We start from the raw sequence: 21,440 nt of genomic DNA on the forward strand, positions 1-21,440 counted from the left end.
AGATCAGACAATAAGCTATCTGTTTTATTTTTTTCTAAATTAAAGGGAATAGTCCTTGCACTTTGTTCAAACTCCACAGCTCCTTATCTGGATACAGATGGTACTCTCCTTTGCAGACTGCCCAAAATTGTTCCCGATTGTTGCCCTGATGGAATGAGCAAGTCCTTCAAGTTTGAGCATCACTCCCATGTTGCTGTTAGGGTGTACAGTGTTTTTCTGGTTCTGCTCATCTCACTGAGCATCAGTTCATGCAAATCCCTCCAGGCTTCCCTGAAATCCCATCCCTCCTGGTTTCTAATAGAACAATAGTGTTCCATGACATACATATACCACAGTTTGTTAAGCCATTCCCCAATTGAAGGACATTTACTGGATTTCCAATTCTTTGCCACCACAAACAGGGCTGCTATAAATATTTTTGTACAAGTAATGTTTTTACCCTTTTTCCTCATCTCTTCAGTGTATACACCCAGTAGTGGTATTGCTGGGTCAAAGGGTATGCACATTTTTGTTGCCCTTTGGGCATAGTTCCAAATAGCTCTCCAGAAGGGTTGGATGAGTTCGCAGCTCCACCAACAGTATAATAGTGTCCCAGATTTCCCACATCCCTTCCAACAATGATCATTATCCTTCCTGGTCATACTGGCCAATCTGAGAGGTGTGAGGTGCCTACTGTCTTTTTTATGTACAGAAAAGGAAACTGAGACTCACAAAGTGACAGATTCTAAGTGGCAGAACTGGGACCAAAATCCAGATTTTATAATTCCTGTGTCCAGTGCAACACCCAAGACTATAGGAAGGACATGGTTCTTTCTTATTTTTAAGGAATGGTAAGGAGATAGTAATGTTTTTTTGGGGGGGGGGGTTGCCTTTCATTTTCAAAGAAGACCAGTACATCAGGAAAGTGATGCCATGACAAACAAGTGAATTGGATTTGACCAAGGTAGATACTGTGCTAAGTCACCAGCCTCACTTACTTCTCTAGAGCCATCTGGTCCACTGGCCAGATATGAATCAGGATGACTGGAGATGGCCCTGTATGCGAGGCAGTCAGGGTTAAGGGACTTGCCCAAAGTTGCACAACTACACACAGACACAGCAGTGTGAGATACCATCTTCCTGACTCCAAGGCTAGTGCTGTATCCACTGCGCCACTTAACTGCGCCAAGGAGATAGTATGTTTCAGTGGACAGAATATAGTACTGAAAATTAGGAGGCATCTTAGTCTTGTCATTAAATAGCCATATAACCTTAGGGAAGTCAGCTACAACTATCTGATCATGACTTTCCTCACTTATGGAAAAAACAAAAATAAAAACTTCCCACAGTTATAGTGAGATTTTAATAAAATAATGAAAATTTTAAAAAAGTACTTCAAAAAGTACAAAATTCAATACAAATGCAAGGGGTTATTTTGGCATTGGATTTACTTTATTCAGGATGTGGAATTTTATTTTCCTTTTTGGAGTGGGAGTATTTTGAAACTTGAAAGAAAGTGAGAGACAGGATTACATAGCTTAAATGCTGCAGTAGAGCCAGGCTTGCCTTCCCTTTTTGACAAATAGAAGCTGTCATGACCTAAGCATCTCCAATTCAAGGATCCTGGGTGGGAGCTACTTCTCTCTTCCAGGACTTGCTGGATTTCATAAGAGTAAGAAAGTAGTCCCAATATTTTGAGGTTTCATTGATGGGGGGGGAAATTACCATGCAAACTTCAAAAATAGAACTAAAAGTAAATAAATAATCACTCTGTGTGTCCATATACTTTATTGTATTACTGAGCTAAAGGACTACTTGTTCCTCCATTAATTTTATGTGTGGAAAGAACTGTACTTTCTCCTTTGAATGGGAGAACTGAGGACACCAAATATTGACCAAATTGGATTTGAAATATATTATTACTGTAAACCAGAAATTATGACCATGGAGTATACTCTTTCTGCTTTAACAGTTCATAGGGAAAGAATCCTAGAACGTCAGTAAGGCCTTAGATGTCATTAGCACAACTTGTTGTAGAAACCCTTTCTACAACAGGACTGCAAAACAGTTATTCAGCTTTTCCTTGAAGTCTTCCAGTAATGGGAATCTCTGGGGAATCCCCTGAAGCAGCCCATTCTTCTTTTAGACACTCTTGATGTTATAGAAAGATTTGCCTTGGATTAAGCAGAAATCTGCCTCCCTGGAACTGCAATCTGTTGTTTCTGGATTTATTTTCTGGAACAAAAAGAAAAATTCCTTTTCTCCTAAAAACCTTTCCAGTATTTTAAAGATAGTTCTATATTCTATTCCTAGTTTCCTTGTCTTTTCTTCGCCAAGCTAAACTTTGCCAATTTTTTGAAACGATGATCTGTAGTCATTTCACCACTCTGTTTACCTCTCTCTTAATATAACATTTGATATTTATATAGTATTTTAAGGTTTATGAAGTGCTTTCCATGTGTTATCTCATTTATTTCTCACAACAACCTTATGAAGTAGGATCTATAATTATCCTCATTTTACAGATGAGCAAATAGGCTTAATATTCTCCAGTTTGGCAGTTCCCTCCCTTAAGTTTGTTGCTCAGAATCCTATATGATCTGACCAGAGAAGAGTAGAGTGCTTCTGTTCATGTGATATATTACGTTAGCTATGTGTGTGTGTGTGTGTGTTTGTGTGTGATGTGTGTGTGATGTGTGTGTGTGTGCGCAGTGCATGTGCACCACATCACAATATTCACTTAGCTTGAGTTTTTGTCCATTCACAGCATCCCAGAGTTGGAAGGGATTTTAAAGGTCATCTAGATCCCATTCCTGAATGAGAACCCCCCTGTAACATATTTAACAAATAGTCATCAAGCTTCTTCTTGAAGACCTCCCAATGAGCTTTCACTATAGCCCAGTCCAGTTGTCATAGAGTTTTCCTTTCATTGAGCTGAACTCTTCCTCTTTGCAATTCCTAGTAATTCCCTTTCCATGTGATTTTCCCCCCCATATACTTGAAAATGGCTATTGTATTCTTTTAAGGCTTTTCTTTTCTTTCTCTTCTCACTTAAATTGTTGTTAGTAGATCATTTCAGTTATGTCCAACTCTTCATGATCCCATTTGGGATTTTCTTTCTTTTTTTTTTTTTTAAAGATTTTTCAAGGCAATGGGGTTAAGTGGCTTGCCCAAGGCCACACGGCTAGGTAATTATTAAGTGTCTGAGGTAGGATTTGAACCCAGGTACTCCTGACTCCAAGGCCAGTGCTCTATTCACTGCGCCACCTAGTCACCCAGCCATTTGGGATTTTCTTGATGAAGATACTGGAGCAATTTGTCATTTCCTTCTGAACTCACTTCACAGGGTAATGTGATTTGTTCAAGGTCACACATCTAATAACTCATGGGGATGACTTCCTGATTCCAAACCCAGTGCTCTTATCTATTCCACCACTTAGCTGCTCCAAATATTCCCAGTTTATTTATCTAATCCTATTTTATTCTCTCAAGACCTCTGACCATTCCATTTGTCTCTTTAATATACTTTACAGCTTATCATTGTTATTTCTAATATGAATTATTCAGAACTAAATACAATATTTCACATGTGTTCTGACCAGGGCAGGATAGATTGCAATGGTACCATCACCTCCTAGTCTCAGACACTATAGTTTACAAGCATTTTGAAAAATGCCTGTTCTTTTTTAAAATAATAATAAGAGTATTTTTCTTTTTCCAGACCTGCATCATTTCTCCTATTTTCCAGTTTTTCTGAGATCATTGATGATGGCTCATCAGTACCCTAGAATGTTATTCATGTGGACCTGAGAACTCACACACAGCATGGGAAGCTAAGCACTGCTTACTGTCTTCCTCAGCATCTTGGAATTCAACTTCCAAAACATTGGTCATTTTTTATTCTCTCTTTTCTCATCGAGAGATTATTTTCTTGGGAGGAAGCGAAACAGAAAACAAAAATTAAGCACTTCTCTTTTTGTCTAATGTCATCCATCATGAACTATAATCCTCTTTGCCCTTTGATATTTCTCTTCTCGATTTTTCTGGGAATAAAGGACAGAGCTCTGATTTTAGTGAAGTAGGAAACAAGTCAAGAAAACTCCTGTATCATTGTAAATAAATAAGGGAGTCTACACCATTTTCTGAGGTCTTGAAGAGTTGCCTCAGGCCCTGAACCATTAAATAAATTGCCAAGGGTCAGATAACCAGTTTGTGAGTCAGAAGGAGGACTTGAACTCAGATCTTTTCAAGTATGAAGCCAATTATTCATTGTAACATGCTACCTCTTTCTCCACATACATATATGCATACATATATACATACGTGTGTGTGTGTGTGTTGTGTTGTCCTTACATTTTCTCACAAGGTTCTGATTCTAATTCTAAGCTCCTGATGCTATTCTTACACAGCCACATCCTTTCCTTCCCATCTTCTACATCTCTCTTTTTCCCCCCAATCTAAGCTAATTGATAAATTCTCTGTACATCCTCTCTGGTCTCTTTAGACAAAGGCCATTTTCCCCCCTGTTGTGATTTTTTTCTCTTAATATCTTAGAATTTTATTCTGAATTTTCCTTTCCCTTTGGGGCTAATTTTTCTGATAGAATTTTGGGCCATAAAATCCTGTTTTTTCCTCTGAATGCTTTGAAGTATGCTTTCCTAAAATCTGGCATGTATCTGTAAATGTGACCCCGTTTTTCTTTCTTTTTCTGTCATCAGTTCTTAGATGAAGCTGGCACTTTTTCCACAAAATTCTCATCATTTCCAGTGTACCACCAGTTTCTCCTTGTTGGCAAAGATGAGCAGCAAAACAGCAGCTCTCTTTGTTATTTCCTCTACCTATGGAAGGATGAAATTATCTTTAATACCAGTCCAAACATTGACTGTACTGCTTTTGGCAGCAGATGTTCAGATAATTCAAATCCCACATCACAACTATGTTTTCCTCTATACTTGGCTTGTAGTCTGTTTTCTCATTGTCTTAATGCATTTCTTTTTCTGTCCAGGTGGTCTGTAGCCTGCTCTGATGATGGTATCAATTCTGTTTTTGCCTCTGCTGATCTTCACTCATATGCTTTCCACCATTCTTACTCCTCTGGCCCTTAATCTCCCCATGAATATATCTTAAAATTCAGTGTTGTTTTTCCTTCCTCTTTACCTGTCCTGTTTCTTTTGAAGAAGAGTTAGCTTTCTAGTGGCCTGTGACACATAGTGGATGTTTGGACAAGTCACTTAACCTTCCTCTCTGTTTTCTAGGGATTTCTCCAAGTCTTTAAGTTCCAAATTTAATTCTGCAAAGTTTCAACGAACCCTATCACATTTGTCTCTTTGGTTTTAGGATTGATTCCCTTTGCTGTTACCCATTTGTATATGGACATCTGAAATACCTTGGGTTTTGGTTTTGGTTTCTTTCTTAGGTTTTATCTGAAGTGAATTTCTAGTTCAATCTACTCTAGTGGTAGATCTACTTTGTAGATAGTTATTCAAGTAAAAGTGCCCTAGGACTAGAAAGGATCAAATATCCCAATTTTCAAAAAAGGGAAGAAAATCCATAAATTATAGACTAATGTACTTGACTTCAATTCCTGGTAAACTTTTATTATTAAAGGAGTAGTTAATGATCATCATAAACAGGTCTTGCCAGATTAGTTTTTTTTGGCAATGTTATTAGACTGGTAGATGAGGGAAATACTGGATTTATCTATTTTTGCAAAGCATTTTATACATTCATCATAGTAAGATAGAACTGGTTTGGAACTGGTTGAGTGTCCAAACCTAGAGTAGCTATTATAGTGGTTTATTGTCAACTTATGAGGCCTCTAATAGAATATATGGGGATATATGTTTTCCTCTTCTATTTTACATTTTTATAAAAAAATTAGGGGGACAGGACTGTCTAAAAACACTGAATGACAATTTCAGGGTACAAGCAGATCTCAACAGAATAAAATCTGAGCTATTTCCTAGAAGATGAAAGTTGAATATAAAATCTGATTTATATTTGATTTAAAAAAATCAGCCTAACTAATTCAAAATGGGGCAATATGACTAGATAACCATCACTCTGAAAAGTATCTGGTGTTTAAGTGTATTGCAAATCCAGTGTGATTCACCAGTGGGACATCATGGACCAAAATATTGATATGATCTTAGTTTGCTTTGAGAGTCATAGTGTCCAGGAACAAGGAAGGGTGATAAAGCTGCCTTACTATGCTGTTGACAAACACATCTGTGCAGCACATTTTAGGAAGACCTTGAACAAGTGAGGTTATGAGCAGGGTGATCAGAGTAGTAAAGGGCCAGGAAATCATGCCATGTGAGAAAAAGTGCAAGGAAGGAGGAATATTTTGCCTAAAATGGAAATTATTGAGGGGGAAACCTAATAGTTGTTCATAAATAATTGAAGTACCATGTGGAAGAAGAATCAGATTTAATTCAATTTGACACTTACAAGCATGTATGAGAGAAATGGATAGAAATTGCAGCAAGGCAGATGTAGGCTTCATATAAGGAAAAAGTGTTCAACAATTAGAACTCTCTAAAAGGAATGGAAGGGACAGCTAGGTGGTATAGTAGATAGAGCACTGGCCCTAGATTCAGGAGGACCTGAGTTCAAATTCAGCTTCAGATCTTAATTGCCTAGCTGTGTGACCTTGGGCAAGTCACTTAACCCCATTGCCTTAATTTTTTTTTTAAAAAAAGCAGAATCCTAAAAGGAATGGAGCAGTAGTTCTCCCTCAACAAAGGTTTTAAAACAAATGCTGAATAAAATGGCCATTGGTCAGATGTTTTGTAAGGAGGATTCATGTTGAATGGAATAGGCAACCTCTGAAGTACTTTCCAATTCTAAAATTCTTTGATTCAGTTCTCTTACTCTTGAGGAATTCCTCAACTCCTCCCCAACCCAACCACTATTAACCTCTTATACTCCCAGAATAATATTTCTGTTTGAGAGATGAGGAATTTGAGTCCCAGGGAAACCAAGTTTCCCAAGGTCACCCAGTGGCAGAGGAAGGAACAACCATAGGAAGGACTGGCCCCCAGTCAAATGATAATTTCTAACCAATCTATTATCTTATCTTTAACCAGGTTCTAGTTAAGAGTATTTGTTAAGAAGAAAAATGATACTAGATTGATCTTCGATCCAAAGAAAAGAAAAGTTTTCTAACCAGCTGAAAGATAGTTTAATATTTCTTCCCCTGCCTTTTTTTCTTAAGACAAGGAGTTAGCTATTCCGGACTTTTTAGGTTGGTGACTTGGGTTGTGTATTAGAAATTTTAATTTCATTCTTACTTCTGAAGGGACACAGACTCCTCTCAAGACATCCTTCCCACCTTCTCTTCCTACCAAGCCTTTATCTTCTCCCTTTTGCCTTCCCTTTATCTCCTTCTTTGTTCCCCTTCCCCCAACTAATCAATAAGCATTCTTTATTGAGAGCCTTAGAGGCAAGATGATGTAAAGTTTGAAAAGCTTCCCTCAAAGGCAGTAAGATCTGAGCTCAAGTGTGTCCTATGACTTATAGTGGTTGTTTGGGCAAGTCACTTAACCACCCTTTCTTTCCTAGACATTTCTCCAATACTTTAAGTTCCAAAGCAATTGCTGATTTTTATTGGTAGAGGAAAGTTTCCTGTAATCAATGAAATCATAGGTCTGGTCCAAAAAGAAATATGGAGAACCTACTAGCTCTCATTTTGTGCCAAATTACATTGTATGGGGCAAAGAAAAAGATCAGAGAGAAGAAATTGCTATGGACTGAAATTGTCTGGAAAGATTTCCCAAAAAATAGAGAATTTAAGGTGTTCCCTCCAGAATGGTAAAAATTAGAGAAGATATAGGAGAGGTAAAATAAGGAAGTAGACTTGAACATTGTGAGTTTGTACCCATGAAATGATCCAGGAAGCTGAGACAGAGGTTGCATGTTGAAGAGAGCCTCAAAAACCAAGCAAAAATATTTGGACTTAATGTACTCCTGTCGTAGCCTTTCCCTTCCCCTCCCCTTCAGATTCACTGTGGATGTGAAGTTCACCAATAAAAAAAATCAGGAAGTTATTTGGCAAAATAACAGGAGGCAAAAAATTCCATCCAGTGAGAGGAGGTGGAGGGGTTCAGCCACGGCAGCTAGGAACTAGCAGGTGGCTTTCATATAGATGAAGTGACCAGAGTCAGGCCAGACCATTAGTGAACAGGGCTGGTGTCTGAACCTATTGGTTATTTGTTCAATTTATGCCTTTTTTCTATGCAGTTCTGGATCCACAGATATTTAGTGTAACCACAAAACTTCCTTTACTTATTTCTCCTCCTCTTCCAGTTGCCCACAAAGTATTGGCATATTTAGCTTTCTTTCACCCCCCCCCCCCCCCCCCCCCCCGTTCCCTTATCAATCTTAATCTGTTCTCATGACTTTCATTGTCCTCTCTATGCAAGTGACTCCCTACTGCATACACGTGCAGCCCTGACTACTCCTCAGTTTCCATTTCCACATTTCCGGCTGCTTGTTGAATCCTTCTCTGTGTTTTTTTTCCACTGGCACTTCACTCTCAGCATGTTCTGATCTCAATTCATCATCTCCTAACACCATACTTCCTCCAAATCTTCCTATTTCTTTTTATGTACCACTAACCTCCTACTTACCCAGACTCAAAAGCTTCAAATTAGCTTTTACTGTTCCCTTTCCCTTGACCCCCACATTTATTTGTTTCCCGAGTCCTATTATTCTATCTAAACAAATTCCCATTAAAACCCTTCTTTCTACTCCTACTACCACTCAACAGCTAGGTAGTGTAATAGAGCTCTGGACATGGAATCAGGAATACCTGAGTTCAAATTCATCCTTAGACAATTACTAATTGTATGGCCCTTGACAAGTTATTCTGTCTGAGTTTTCACATTTATAAAATGGAGATAGTAATGGCACCTACCCCTCAAGGTTGTAAGCATAAAATGAGCCTTTTTTTTTTTGTTTAGGTTTTTGCAAGGCAAATGGGGTTAAGTGGCTTGCCCAAGGCCACACAGCTAGGTAATTATTAAGTGTCTGAGATCAGATTTGAACCCAGGTAGTCCTGACTCCAAGGCCGGTGCTTTATCCACTACGCCACCTAGCTGCCCCTGAGCCAGTTTTTATAAAATGTTTTGCAAACTTTACAGCACTACATAAATACTACTTATTAACATTATCAACCTATTCAGATTGTCATTACTTCTTGTCTGGGCCATTATAATACCTCCAAAGTATTCTCCATACCTTAAATCTCTCCCTTTTCCAGTCCATCTTTTTCTTCCTGGAAGGATAAAATAAAAGCTTCTTCACCTGACATTTAAGACTCTAGTTTTCTTCCTTATTTCTACTTCACACCTCTTCGCCCTGCAAAATCTAATTCTAAGTTCAATGAGAAAACTAGCCTTTCTTGAGCCAAGGGGTATATATTAAAGAAGAGGGATATAAAACTGGAGAAGTAGGTTGAAATCTGATTTAGAGGGGCATTCAATGCCTTGCTGAAGAGTTTGCCCTTTCTCCAGGAAGCCACGTAGAACCACGGGAAGTGTATGAGTCTCTGAGCACCGGCAGCAAATATGAGCTGACCTCTATAGTCTGTATATAGTCTGTGGGTCATCCATCCTCTCTTCCTACTTATGCCTTTGGGAATCTATGAGTCATCTCTCTTTGGCTTCTCTTGAAATTTAAGATGAGCATGTTGAATTTTCAAACAGTCTTTGAGAGAATGGAAAAAGAAAAGTGAATAAAAACAATCATTCAATCCTTAACACAAATGCCAGAGAGAGGCCTGTGAGGCAAAGCGTAGAACCAGTTTCCTTCATCCTGCCCAAAACAGGAGGATCAGAACTTTGCCACAAAATAATCTGTCTTGTTGATGAGCTTGAATTAGGAGAGGAAAACCAGTTTCTGGGAGGATATTTTCAACACTTTGGTATCAGAATCAAGACCAGATCATGTTAGAACAATGTTCTGATCACAGTCTATCTGATGTAGTGTGGGGAAGACTGGCAAGTTGGAGAGGGACCATCATGGTGTAGGATCTAGAACCAAAGTCACAAAAGAGATATTGAAAGAGCCAGAAATACCTTGCTTTTGATGTTGTTGTTCAGTTGTTTTTCAGTAGTTTGTTTCTGACTCTTCATGACCCTATTTGGGGTTTTCCTTGGCAAAGATACTGGGGTCATTTACCATTTCCTTCTCCAGCTCAGTTAACAGATAAGGAAACTAAGATAAACAGGATTAAATGACTTGCCCAGGGTCAAACAGCTGGAATCTTCCTGAGTAGAAGCACCATATTCACCCAATTAACTGGCCCTGCCTCTCAACACCTCCTCTTTGCTCTTAGCTGAGTGTCCCAAGGCTGAAGTATTTACTTTGAAAAATTTAGTGTTCAAAGCAGGCCCTAGTTCCCTGGATACTCCGGCTAGAAGTAGTGGAATAGGACCCTGGTTCTATTTTGTTGGTTTTCAGAATGAAGGTCATGATTAAGCAGATGGTCAAGGGGTATTTGTATTATGCTGTTAGAAGTGAAATTCTTGAACCTATGGAAGACAGACTAGAGAAACATTTGCCAAAAATGTTTTAATTACTCAAGAATGAAAATCAGAGGTTCAAAGAAGAACAGATACCATCATATTCTGACCATAAATGATGCCAAATAGCAGTCTGATGGCATTTTCCCCAAGACCCACCCACCAGGTGGCTTCTAGGAAAACACGGTCTTTGGGTTCTGGGGGTGGTATAGTTACAGAACTGAGAAGTACAACCCAGTCACATTACTGACAATTAGACCAATTAGACAATAGACCACTGAGAAACAGAATAGCAATACTGTTTTCACCAATTTGTCACCAGAAAATCACATACTGGGAGGGAACCTTGTCCATAAGATCAAGAACTTCCACAGCATACAGACCTTCAGCAGAGGTCTTGTTTCCTATCAATGGGTCTCTAAAATGCAGTGAGAAGAATGCCTTTGCACCACATTCCCTCATTATAATAAACATAATGTGCAAGTTATGCCATAATTCTTTTAATGTCATGGTCCTCTTCCATTATGGAGGATGACAACAACCACCACCAATAGCTGCCCCTATACTTTGCATAGAAAAGAAAAAAAATTACTATCAATTACATGTCTTTAAATATTTGAAGTCTGTTTTGTGGAAGAGGGATTAGACTTTACAAAGGTAAAATAAATGGAAGAACTTTCTAACTCTTGGGACTATCTAGTAAAAAAAATGAGCTGCCTTGGAAGTTACTAGACGTATTCAAGTAGAAGGGATGTATTTAATGAGTGAAAGATTGGACTCTAGAATGAACATTGAAATCCTTAATAATCATGCCATTTTCTGATCCTATACTGAAGTAGGCTAGGATAAATTTGTAATGTCATCTGTATTTATTGCAACCTCAGCGCTTTGTGGAATTGCACCCTGAACCACCCTCCTGTATAGTATTTCCTAATCTTTGATCTCTTCCTTCCGAGTAGATTGACCCTGATCACCTGAAGTAACCTGATAAACTAAATAAAGCTAATGTTTTAATAGTTGACAATAGCTTAATATATTTTTTGGTTTTTTTGTAAGGCTGATGGAGTTAAGTGACTTGCCCATAGTCACACAGTCAGGAAATTATTAAGTGTCAGAGGCTGGATTTGAACTGATTCCAAGTCTGTTGCTCCATCTACTGCACCACTTAGCTGCCCCAGTAGCTTAATATTTTTAATAAAAATAATAGCCAAAATTTACATGAGGATTTTGGACTAAGTGATTGCTAAAGTCCTTTCTAAAGAATTGACTTCCTTTAAGCCCTAACTCAAATCCTACTTTCTTTCTTTTTTTTTTTTAGGTTTTTTTGCAAGGCAAATGGGGTTAAGTGGCTTGCCCAAGGCCACACAACTACCAATCCTACTTTCTTACAAGAAACATTCCTATCCATTGCTCTTTTAATTATTTTCTATTTATCTTCTATTATAGCTTGCTTTGTATATATGTATGTATATGTGTGTGTGTGTATACACACACACATATACATTAATAAAAACATATGTATGTATATAAATATACATGTGTACATAATTCGCTTGCATCTTGCCTTTCTTGTTAGAATGTAAAATATATGCTTCTTAAGGGCAGAGAGTGTTTTTGCCTCTTTTTGTATTCCTCCCCACCGACCCTTAGCACAGTATCCAACATAGTGTTGTTGCTTAATAAATGTTTATTGAATTGAGTAGAATCAAATTGAATCAAATCTCTTGAGTATTTATAGGGTTCTACTGCTGTGTAGAATCAGCCCAAGAATCTGGGGGGTGATGGCTTTAATGGACTTGGCAGATTTGAAGGGACAGGTCCCTGGTACTTACAGGCCACAACTAAAGCTTCTGAGTCTTCCTCTTATTTTTTTTTCTCCTCTTTCTCTCTAGCTTTACCCAGGCCATGTCAAGCCAACCAAAGATGGAAAGGCTGGATTGCCTAGAGGCCTACTATGTAGGCCTTGTCATCCTGGGAATCGGCATTGTCTTTGTGCTCTCCAGCTTCCATGCCCTTGGATTCATCGGAACATATCTAGGTAAGATCCTGAAGAGCTTAGAATGGCATACCTGACCCTGGGGCATAGATCTGGCAGTGGGGGAGGATGGGGAAACTGCCCATTCAGTGTCAGCTATATTCTTCACGTTCATTGCAAATGGCACCATATAGCTAGCTTTACCACCTTATCTTAGTAGGGGAAAGCTCCCTAAGATAAGGATCTTAAGAGAATAAGTCTAGGATTCAAGAATTCTAGATTCCAGATTTAATTCAACAAACAACTATGTAACCTTAAGAGGGAGTATTTCTCTTGAACCTCAGTTTGTAAAATAAGGCCCAAACATCTTCTGATGTTGTTTCCAGCCTGAGCATTCTGTGATTGTATGAACACCTTAAAGAAATATTTGTACACCCAGCATACTAAATAGAATATTGTTTGAGTAACAAGGGAAATGGAAAGCTGAATGAAACTCCCTGTCCTCTAGAAGTATACTCCCTAATAGAATCATAGAAATTCAGGGTAGGAAAGGACCTGCAGCCCAGCCCTTTTCTCACAGAAATCTCTACAAGTAACCTCATAACTGGTCATGTAGCCATTGACCTCCCTCCCTGAATCAGTCACCTTCCCTATCAACCTTTTCCCTTTAGAGAGCTCTCATTGATAGAAAGTTTTATTTTATGTCAAACTATAACTAACTAATCTCCTTTACAACTCAAACACATCATTCTTAGATCTCCACTTTGGGACCAAGGAGAACAAATCTAATCCTCTTCTCTATGTTAATTTTTGACTATAGTTATAATTTTTCCCTCTTCCTTTAAAACCAAATCTTCTTTCCATCACACTTTCCTTCAACCAGTCTTCCAGTGTTTCTATGTTTTCTAGTCCATGTGCCATGTGAATTCAAGATCTGTCTCTTTGGCCATCCTGTTTTTGTTTTGTTTTGTTTTAAAGTTTATTTAAGGCAAGGGGGTTAAGTGACTTGCCCAAGGTCACACAGCTAGGTAATTATTAAGTGACTGAGGCTGGCACCAGCCTTGGAGTCAGAAGTACCTGGGTTCAAATCCGGTCTCAGACACTTACTAATTACCTAGCTGTGTGGCCTTGGATAAGCCACTTAACCCCATTTGCCTTGAAAAAAAACCCCCAAAAAAAGAACAAAGCTTAAAATGTGAGTGGTGAGATCTAGGTACTGAAGGCCTAGACACTGTTTCTTTTACTGGAGTTCAAGATTGCATTAATTTTTTTGACTGCTTTTTCATGCTCTTGACTAATAGTCAGCTAGCATGTCATGAAAAACCTAGTCCTTTTTATATTCATCTTGTATTTTAAAATAAAGAGAGAGAGAGAAGACAGAATGATAACTGGAAGGATAAAACACTAAAGAGAAGTTATTCTTAAAGACATTAGGAATACTAGATCAGACATAGGAGAGATTACTGGAACCTGGGATGAAATGGGGAACCACAGTATCTTAGAACTTTAGTGTTTGAAGGGGCCTTTGAGGCCATCCCATGTAGCCATCTCCTCCCAAATCTAGCCTTTTGCTTGAACTTGAACATTTCAAGGCGAAGTATTCTACTCCATTTCAGAAACATTTTAATTGTTAGAAAAGTTCTTTATAAGGAAAGCTGAGAGTTACCCTCATAACGATCTATTGGTTTTACCCTCAGAGAAGGGCTCATGAAAGAAATGAGACTAGATCCCTGTAATGAAGGAATAACTAGTTCTAGTCATGACTTTGCAATTACTTGATATGTAACTTCGAACTCATCACTTTACTGACCTTGCTTCAGTTTTCTCACATGTTGCATAAGGGGTTTGCATCACTCTTCTTCCTCTGCTTCTACCTCCAAATGAAAAACAGAGCAATAAGTTTAGACTGGAATAATTTCTATTCAACCTGATTTATTGCTTTCCACAAAACTCCCAGAGGTTTGTTTTTACTGGAAAAGCAAAGCACATGAGTCAAATAGCCCAAAAAGTAGAGGTTTCCTCCAACCTAGTCAGTTCTGGGAAAGGTTCTTGACCTAGCAGGCTTCTTGAAGTTAGCCTGTGAATAGACTCTTGAGTCCAGTTCCCTTCAAAGTAGATGAGCCTGGACTTTGGATGAGGGCTTTTGTCTCTTGTTGGAGACTCCAGCACCAAAATAAGCCTGAAAAGGTCTGGCATAGGGCTTCCTAGCTGTAGTTTACTGTTAATATCCATCATTCATGGGTCCTGGTTTTCAAATCAGGCCAGAATGTCCAGAATCAACACAGACTTTGTAAGACTAGACAGGGCACCTGTACTAATGACGTCAATTTGTCTCTCTGTCTTGGAAAACTTTCAAGGGGACAAAAACATGGGAATTCTGTGAGTAAGGAAGGAGGGACCCTGTCAGAAAGAATAAGGATAAATCTCAGGAGCAGAGGCCCACATTAATTTTATTTTGTCTGTCTTTTAATAATATTAAACTTTGTACCTTGTATTTGATTTGAGCTTTGCTGCCTTCGGGGTTATTTTCATTTATACTGTTGTAGCCTATGACCTTTGTGTTTATTGTTCCTTTGGCTCTGCTTTATCAGGACATACAAATCTTCCATGTTTTTCTGAATTCTTCATATTTGCTATTTCATAATTAAATTTATGAACCATAATTTCTTCCACCATTCCCCAGTCATGAGATAAAAAATCTTTTCCTAGCTTTCTGTCATTACAACAGTGCTACTAAGAATATTTTGGTACATAGGAGTCTTTCTTTCTGTTGTTGACCTAATTGGAGATTTAAATGGCTCATAAATGGTTCATAGTTGGGGGCTCAAGGGATAAATAAATAATTTAGTATAAATAATTTAGCAATTTAAATAATACCAAATTGTTTACCAGGGTATTTGGACCCATCTATAGTTTCATTAGCATTGAATTAATATTTTTGTCTTCTAACAGCTTTTTCAACATTGACTCTTGCCATCTTTGTTAATTTGATTTGTGTGAAATGATACTTCAGGGTTATTCTAAATTATTTTGCATTGCTCTGATCATTCATGATTCAGATGCTTATTAATATTTTTTTACATTCCTTCTTCTGGAAAACTTTTTTCACATCTTCTCACCTCTTGTCTTCAGGGAAATAGAGCAGTTCATCCTATATAGGTGTGTGTGTGTGTGTGTGTGTGTGTGTGTGTGTGTGTGTGTGAGAGAGAGAGAGAGAGAGAGAGAGAGAGAGAGAGAGAGAGAGGCAGGCACTTGCCCTGTAGGAGCTTACAACCTAAGAAAGAGATCTGGAAAAATTAGATAAGCCTCCTGTACACTTCCATTCTTGGACCTCAGAAATGATTATAGATTGGAGAAGAAAAAGAGCTAGTCAGGAATTGGGGGAATGACATGATAACTGTCTGAAATGGGCTGTGAAGTTTGTGCTGGGTTTCTTGGGGTAGGGTATAGCAAATAAAACTTCCTGATGCCATTGCATAAAAACTTTTGAGAGGATCCAGTTCTCTTGGGATGATTTTTTGAGATGTAGAAGAATTCAGGGCCAGAATTCCATAAGCCTAGAGCAATGTTTGAGGTAAGAGAAAGAGGACAAAATGATGTTTTCTTGTGTCATATTTGGATAAAAAGAAAGTGGATTGGTTTAGCTATCTTAATAATTAAAGATAAAGAAGGTAGACTCTGTGTGTCTGTGTGAAATGAGCGCATCTCTCTTGATAGAATACAAACTCATTGAAGACTGAATGTATTTGTGGCTACAGTACCCAGCACACCCTTGATAAATGCTTATTGGTTGATTGATGCTTATTGGATTTCTTCATGCATATGAGTATGTCTTAATAAGGAATGTTTCTTTTCTTCCTGTCTTCTTTAAATATTCTGCTTCTACCATTCACTTCTAATTCTCATATGTTTCATCTCCAAATCAATCAGCTGCTCACATGGTCTCTGGATTTGGGGAATTCTGCATTGCCATTCCTTATAATTTTTTATTTAGCAGTAATAAGATTTATGAAAATCAAAAATAACTCCTCATTGACTAAATGATTAGGAACCCTAATCTTAGGATCATAGAATTGCGGGATCATTGATTTAGTGCTGGGAAGGTAACTTAGAAGCCATCTAATCCAACCCCCCCAAATTTTCAGTTGAAGAAACTAAAAGCCTACTCATGACCATGAAGGTAGGATAGGGACCCTGGTTCTTTGCTACCAAATCTGGCCCCTTTCCCAGTGACCACTCGGAGCAAACACAATCTCTTGGTTCTACTTTGCTATCCAATTAGTGTGGGACATGACCATGTTGGAAGTCCCTGTGTCCTCTGGGTGGAAGGAAGAAGCCCATTAAAACCCTTCTTGATACGGTCTTTAGGTTTGCCTATTCTGAGTAGAACTGGCCTAGAAATGCTGAAGGAACATTGTGTTTGGCATCAAATATAGGGTGAGGTGCTTACCAAGGGCTGTGAGTCACTCTTCTCAAACAAGGTTTCTGTGCCAGTCCTCTGCCCGCGCAGCAGTGCTGGCATTATCACTTCATCCCTACCCCCATCATTCCACTTCCTGCTTGGTTGGAAGAATGAGCTTTCTGGCAGGTCCCAGGGCTGGCACCTCAGGGTTTCCTCTGCCCTTTGTGCCTTGACAATCACCGTGATGCAGTTAAGGGAAGGGCCCTCAACTCGCTCCAACTGGATCCCAGAGCGATGCCCATTGTGCAGTCTCTTTGCCCTATTTTTCTACCTCTGATTAATCAAAATTGGTCTCTTAGAAGGGAGACAAATTTGGATTTTCTAGATGGGAACAGGATGCCTCTAGGTTCTGTTGCCAGGTGAACTCTTTAAAGTTTTTGAGGATCTCAGATTTTCCCAATATATCTATGTAAGGGGAAACAAAGAATCATAGAATTCAGCAGAACTAGTTCTTGGTGAAATAGCTAATGTGGGCATAGTTTGATCACTCTGACCGCTCTCCCATTTTGTTTACAGGCCTGAGCTTTCTATTAGAATGATTTTCCCAAGTCCTTAACTTGCCCTCTCTGCTTTATCCTCTCAAGGCTTCAATCTCTGCCTTATAAAAAAGACAGTTTTTCTAATCTGGGGCAGTTAAAGGCATTCTCTTGTCCTCTTTTCTCAAAGTATACATTTATTTTTTTGAAACTGGGTCTCCCCATCTCTCCTGGGCCAGAAAGGCAACAACCACTTATTGTTCATGGTGCTGATCATTCTAGAAGTTTAACCTGCTTCATTTTTCTGATCCAGGCTAGTTCTCTCATCCTCATACATCCTGGTAGGTTCCCAGGGCTCCATATTGGCTTTGTACTTTTCTCAGACATTCAGTCAACTTTAGCCCTACTATAGTTTGGACCTCAAAACTCAAGTTGTCCTCCACCTCACATTCTCCCACCATGAGTATCCATGGTAGAATTTAACAGGGGATTTTCTCCACAAAAATTCTACCCTGATATGTCCTCTTGATTGACAAGTGTCTTCATGTCTTTGAGAAGGCCAGGATAGCAGAGCCTAGTAAATTTGTCTATTAAGTAAAGAATTCTTTTTTCCCTGGCAGCCCATGAAACAGGACAATTTTTAAAAAATTGTCCTCATTCCTGTATGTCCTCCTCCAAGAAATCCTGCAACGATGAGGATAGAGTAGCATAAAAGAGAAGAGGATAATGAAGATTTGCACTCTTTTTAGACTGCTTCTCTAAACATTAATCATTTATAAGGTTAATGAACATTCATTTAATTATTGGTATTCTAAGTTCCTGGCACTGATTGAGTGAGGTGAGAGATCTTTGTGCGACAGCAGTGATTAAACTGGAGAAATTAAACCACGTCAATATTGATATCTTGTTATCAATGAAACCAGAAGACATAAAAAAGTTGACTCTTCAGTTGATTTGTAGCTAATGGGTTCTCCACAGAGAATCAGATAGATAAAGGAATTGATGTTTGTCATTTGCCCTCAAATCTCAAGAAATCTCATTTCTTGGAATACTTGATCTTCTCACCTTATGGTGAGTATAAAAAAGACAAATCAGCTTATATACAATCTATTAAAGAGTTGAAGGAGCATAGAAATTCTGTGAAGTCTATAATAGCTCTTCTAAACCACATTCATATCTAACCTCATAATCAATAAGAAAATATGGTTTGGGGAACAATAAAATGAAAGAGTCCAAAGTTAGTCAACATGTAATCATTTATTGCCTTTTACTGTTTTGTGCTAAAAGCTGGTGATATAAAGCAAAAAAAAAAAATCCCTACCTTCAAGGGGCTTATATTCTAATGGGAAAGGCATCATGTAGATATAAATAGGATTAAACAGAGTAGATGGAAGGAAACTTTTAGTAATAAGACAACATGTAAATAAGTAGACATAAACAATAGATGGAAGGAAACTTTTAGTGGGTTATGGGGGATCATGAAAGTTTTCCTGTAGAAGACATTTGAACTGAGTCTTTATGGAAGATGGGAATTCCTGGAAGTGGAGTTGAGGAAGGACATTTCAAATATGGGGGAACAGCCCATGGAAAGGCATGAAAACAAATTGGGAGATTCATGTAAGAGGAACAGCAAATAGGTCAGTAGATTGTAGAATGTATGGTGGGGGAGGGTAAAATATAAGAAAATTGAAAATGTAGGAAGGGTTTAGGTTGTAAAAGATATTAAATGTCAAACAAAGCAATTAATATATTATCTAGGAGGAAATAGAAAGGTGATGAAATTTATTTATTAATATCTCATGTCAAGCAAGCAAATATTTTTTAGGCATTTACTATGTGCCCCAGGCCCTTAAGAATATCGATAATTAAATTAACACTTATTTAACATTATAATTAGGAGGTCTGAAAATCACTTTGGGTAAGTAAATTGGAAGTGAGGGAGAGAGAAATGAGGCAAGGAGACTAGCAGTTTGAGAGATGTAGTAATAAGGCCCTGAGCCAGACTGGTGGTAGTGTGTATAGATAGAAGGGTACATTAAATGAGTGTATGTATGTATGTGTAAAGATATATGTATGTGCATATAAATGTATTATGTATATGGAAAAATAGACAGATGTTGTAAAGATAGAAAATGAAGACAAATGCTTATAGATTAATGAAAAACCATATATAGATTCAGAAGAGAAGCACAAGAACAACATCACAGTGATGAAATTGACCATATCCTAACAGATAAGAAACAATTGATTATTGAAGTAGGAATTCCTGTCTTAATTGGTTTTCTGTATGTGGGCAAATGAGAGAAAAAAATAAAAATCAATACCAAATTAAAAGTAAGGAGATGAAAAGACAATGTGCAACAGATACCAGCTCAATTTATTTTAACAAGCTATTGACTCTAAAAAATGAAAGTTAGAACTTTAATTTTTCCCATTTCTTAGTGTTTGTTGCAACAAGGCCAAGAGAGCATAGAAACTGTCTCAACCAGCAAACACTTGACTATTTTGCTAGTTGGCATGTTACTATCCCATGTGGCAGCCAAGAGGAGCATTGGTTTAGAATACAAGCTCACTTAAAGAACATTATAAAGAAGGAGCAAGACTATAAGCAGTAGCACCTTGCAAAACAATGAAAAGTAAACAATGGGAAAACAAACCTGATGAAAATTTGGTATGAGATGTAAACAAGTCACAATATTTCAAGAATATTTGTAGATTTGATTGGAAAGAAAAATATGCAAAAAAGAGTGATTCTGTAACACCTTATCTTCTTTACTGATATGCTACCTTCAGCTGCCACATTTGGATTCTCATATGTCAGTAGCTGATGAAATGGCCCAGAAGATAAGGTAGGGACAATCAGCAGACTTAGCCAAGTATGTGCCAAAAAAAAAAAAATCCATTCTGAAAATATCTCAGAGAGACTGGTACCAGAATAATGGAGAAATTGATGTACTGTATCATTGCCAAATAAAGCTAGTGACATCAGCAACTACAAACACGTAACCTGACTTTCTCAACACGATAAAATCTTCATGAGAATGTTCTGTAAGAACCTTCTGTGGAGTATAACTTTGATGAAAATATGACAGGGAAATAGGCAATCTTTCACAAAAAATTTTCTGCAGAGAATGTCTTTACAGTCATATAATGGTCAATGTGAAGTATAAGAAATGAAAGACCATTCTGTTTATTAGTTGTTGTTCAGTCATTTTTCAGCTGTATCTAACTCATTCTTGGCAAAGATTGGAATATTTCACCCATTCCCTTCTTCAATTCATTTTACAGATGAGAAAACCTCTGAGGCTAAAAAGGATTAAATGATTTGCCTAGGGTCACACAACTAGTTAGTGTCTGAGATCAGATTTGGACTTTGGAAGATGAGTCTTCCTGACTCCAGACCCAGTGCTCTATCCATTGTGACACCTGGCTGCATCTGTTTGTTGGTTATCTAAAAACATCTAAGTAGATTGGAATTTAGCTTCTCCAATAAATTGTTTTTCATGTTATGTTTTGATCCAAAGTAGTAGTAGATAGACTTTACCTTTTTAATTGTTTTTTGCTTTTCCCTTTCTTTTTGTTCTGTGTATGACCTGTATCAAATTACTTGCTCTCCTTGGGTGGGAGGAGGGAAGGGTAGGAGGAATATAATATAAATGGAAATATATATAATTGGAAAAATAAATTAATAACTTAATTTTAAAAATTAAAAGTAGTAGACAGAGAGCCCAACAGGTGTGTGCTGTATTCCAAATCTAGTTCAGCAATTGCAGAGCTCCAGAGCAGAAAAATTTATGAGCACTATAAGTCGGGGGTTCTCAGTCTGAATTATCCCAGAGATTTTGGAATAATACTGCAGTAGATAGTGAGCTAGTCTTAGAGTCAGATAAACCCTAGTTGCAAATTCCATCATGACACATACCAGATATGTGTCCTTGAGCAAATCACTTCAAATTCTCAGTTCTTTGAAAGTGCCAACTTCCATTGTTAGAGGAAATTCTTTAATGGTGATGCTCTGCAAT

At 37.9% G+C, this 21,440-nt stretch overlaps 1 protein-coding gene and 1 long non-coding RNA gene across 8 annotated transcripts in view; one reads left to right on the plus strand and one right to left on the minus strand.

Annotated features, from left to right (window-relative positions):
• The window catches only part of PEMT (phosphatidylethanolamine N-methyltransferase), a 191,682-nt gene that overhangs the window by 131,222 nt on the left and 39,020 nt on the right, over positions 1–21,440 (plus strand). For all 7 annotated transcript variants that reach the window (XM_074204813.1, XM_074204818.1, XM_074204815.1 and 4 more), the window contains one exon: positions 12,398–12,543. In XM_074204813.1, the coding sequence (XP_074060914.1) occupies positions 12,398–12,543 (146 nt within the window). The remainder of the gene's footprint in view (positions 1–12,397; positions 12,544–21,440) is intronic.
• Positions 1,765–17,045, minus strand: LOC141501129 (uncharacterized). The gene is made up of 3 exons (XR_012472150.1): positions 16,931–17,045; positions 14,291–14,354; positions 1,765–2,214 (listed from the first exon to the last, which is right to left on the minus strand). It is a non-coding gene; the product is annotated as an uncharacterized LOC141501129 (long non-coding RNA).

The sequence above is a fragment of the Macrotis lagotis genome, chromosome X (assembly GCF_037893015.1).
Source record: "Macrotis lagotis isolate mMagLag1 chromosome X, bilby.v1.9.chrom.fasta, whole genome shotgun sequence".
Lineage (NCBI taxonomy): Eukaryota > Metazoa > Chordata > Mammalia > Peramelemorphia > Peramelidae > Macrotis > Macrotis lagotis.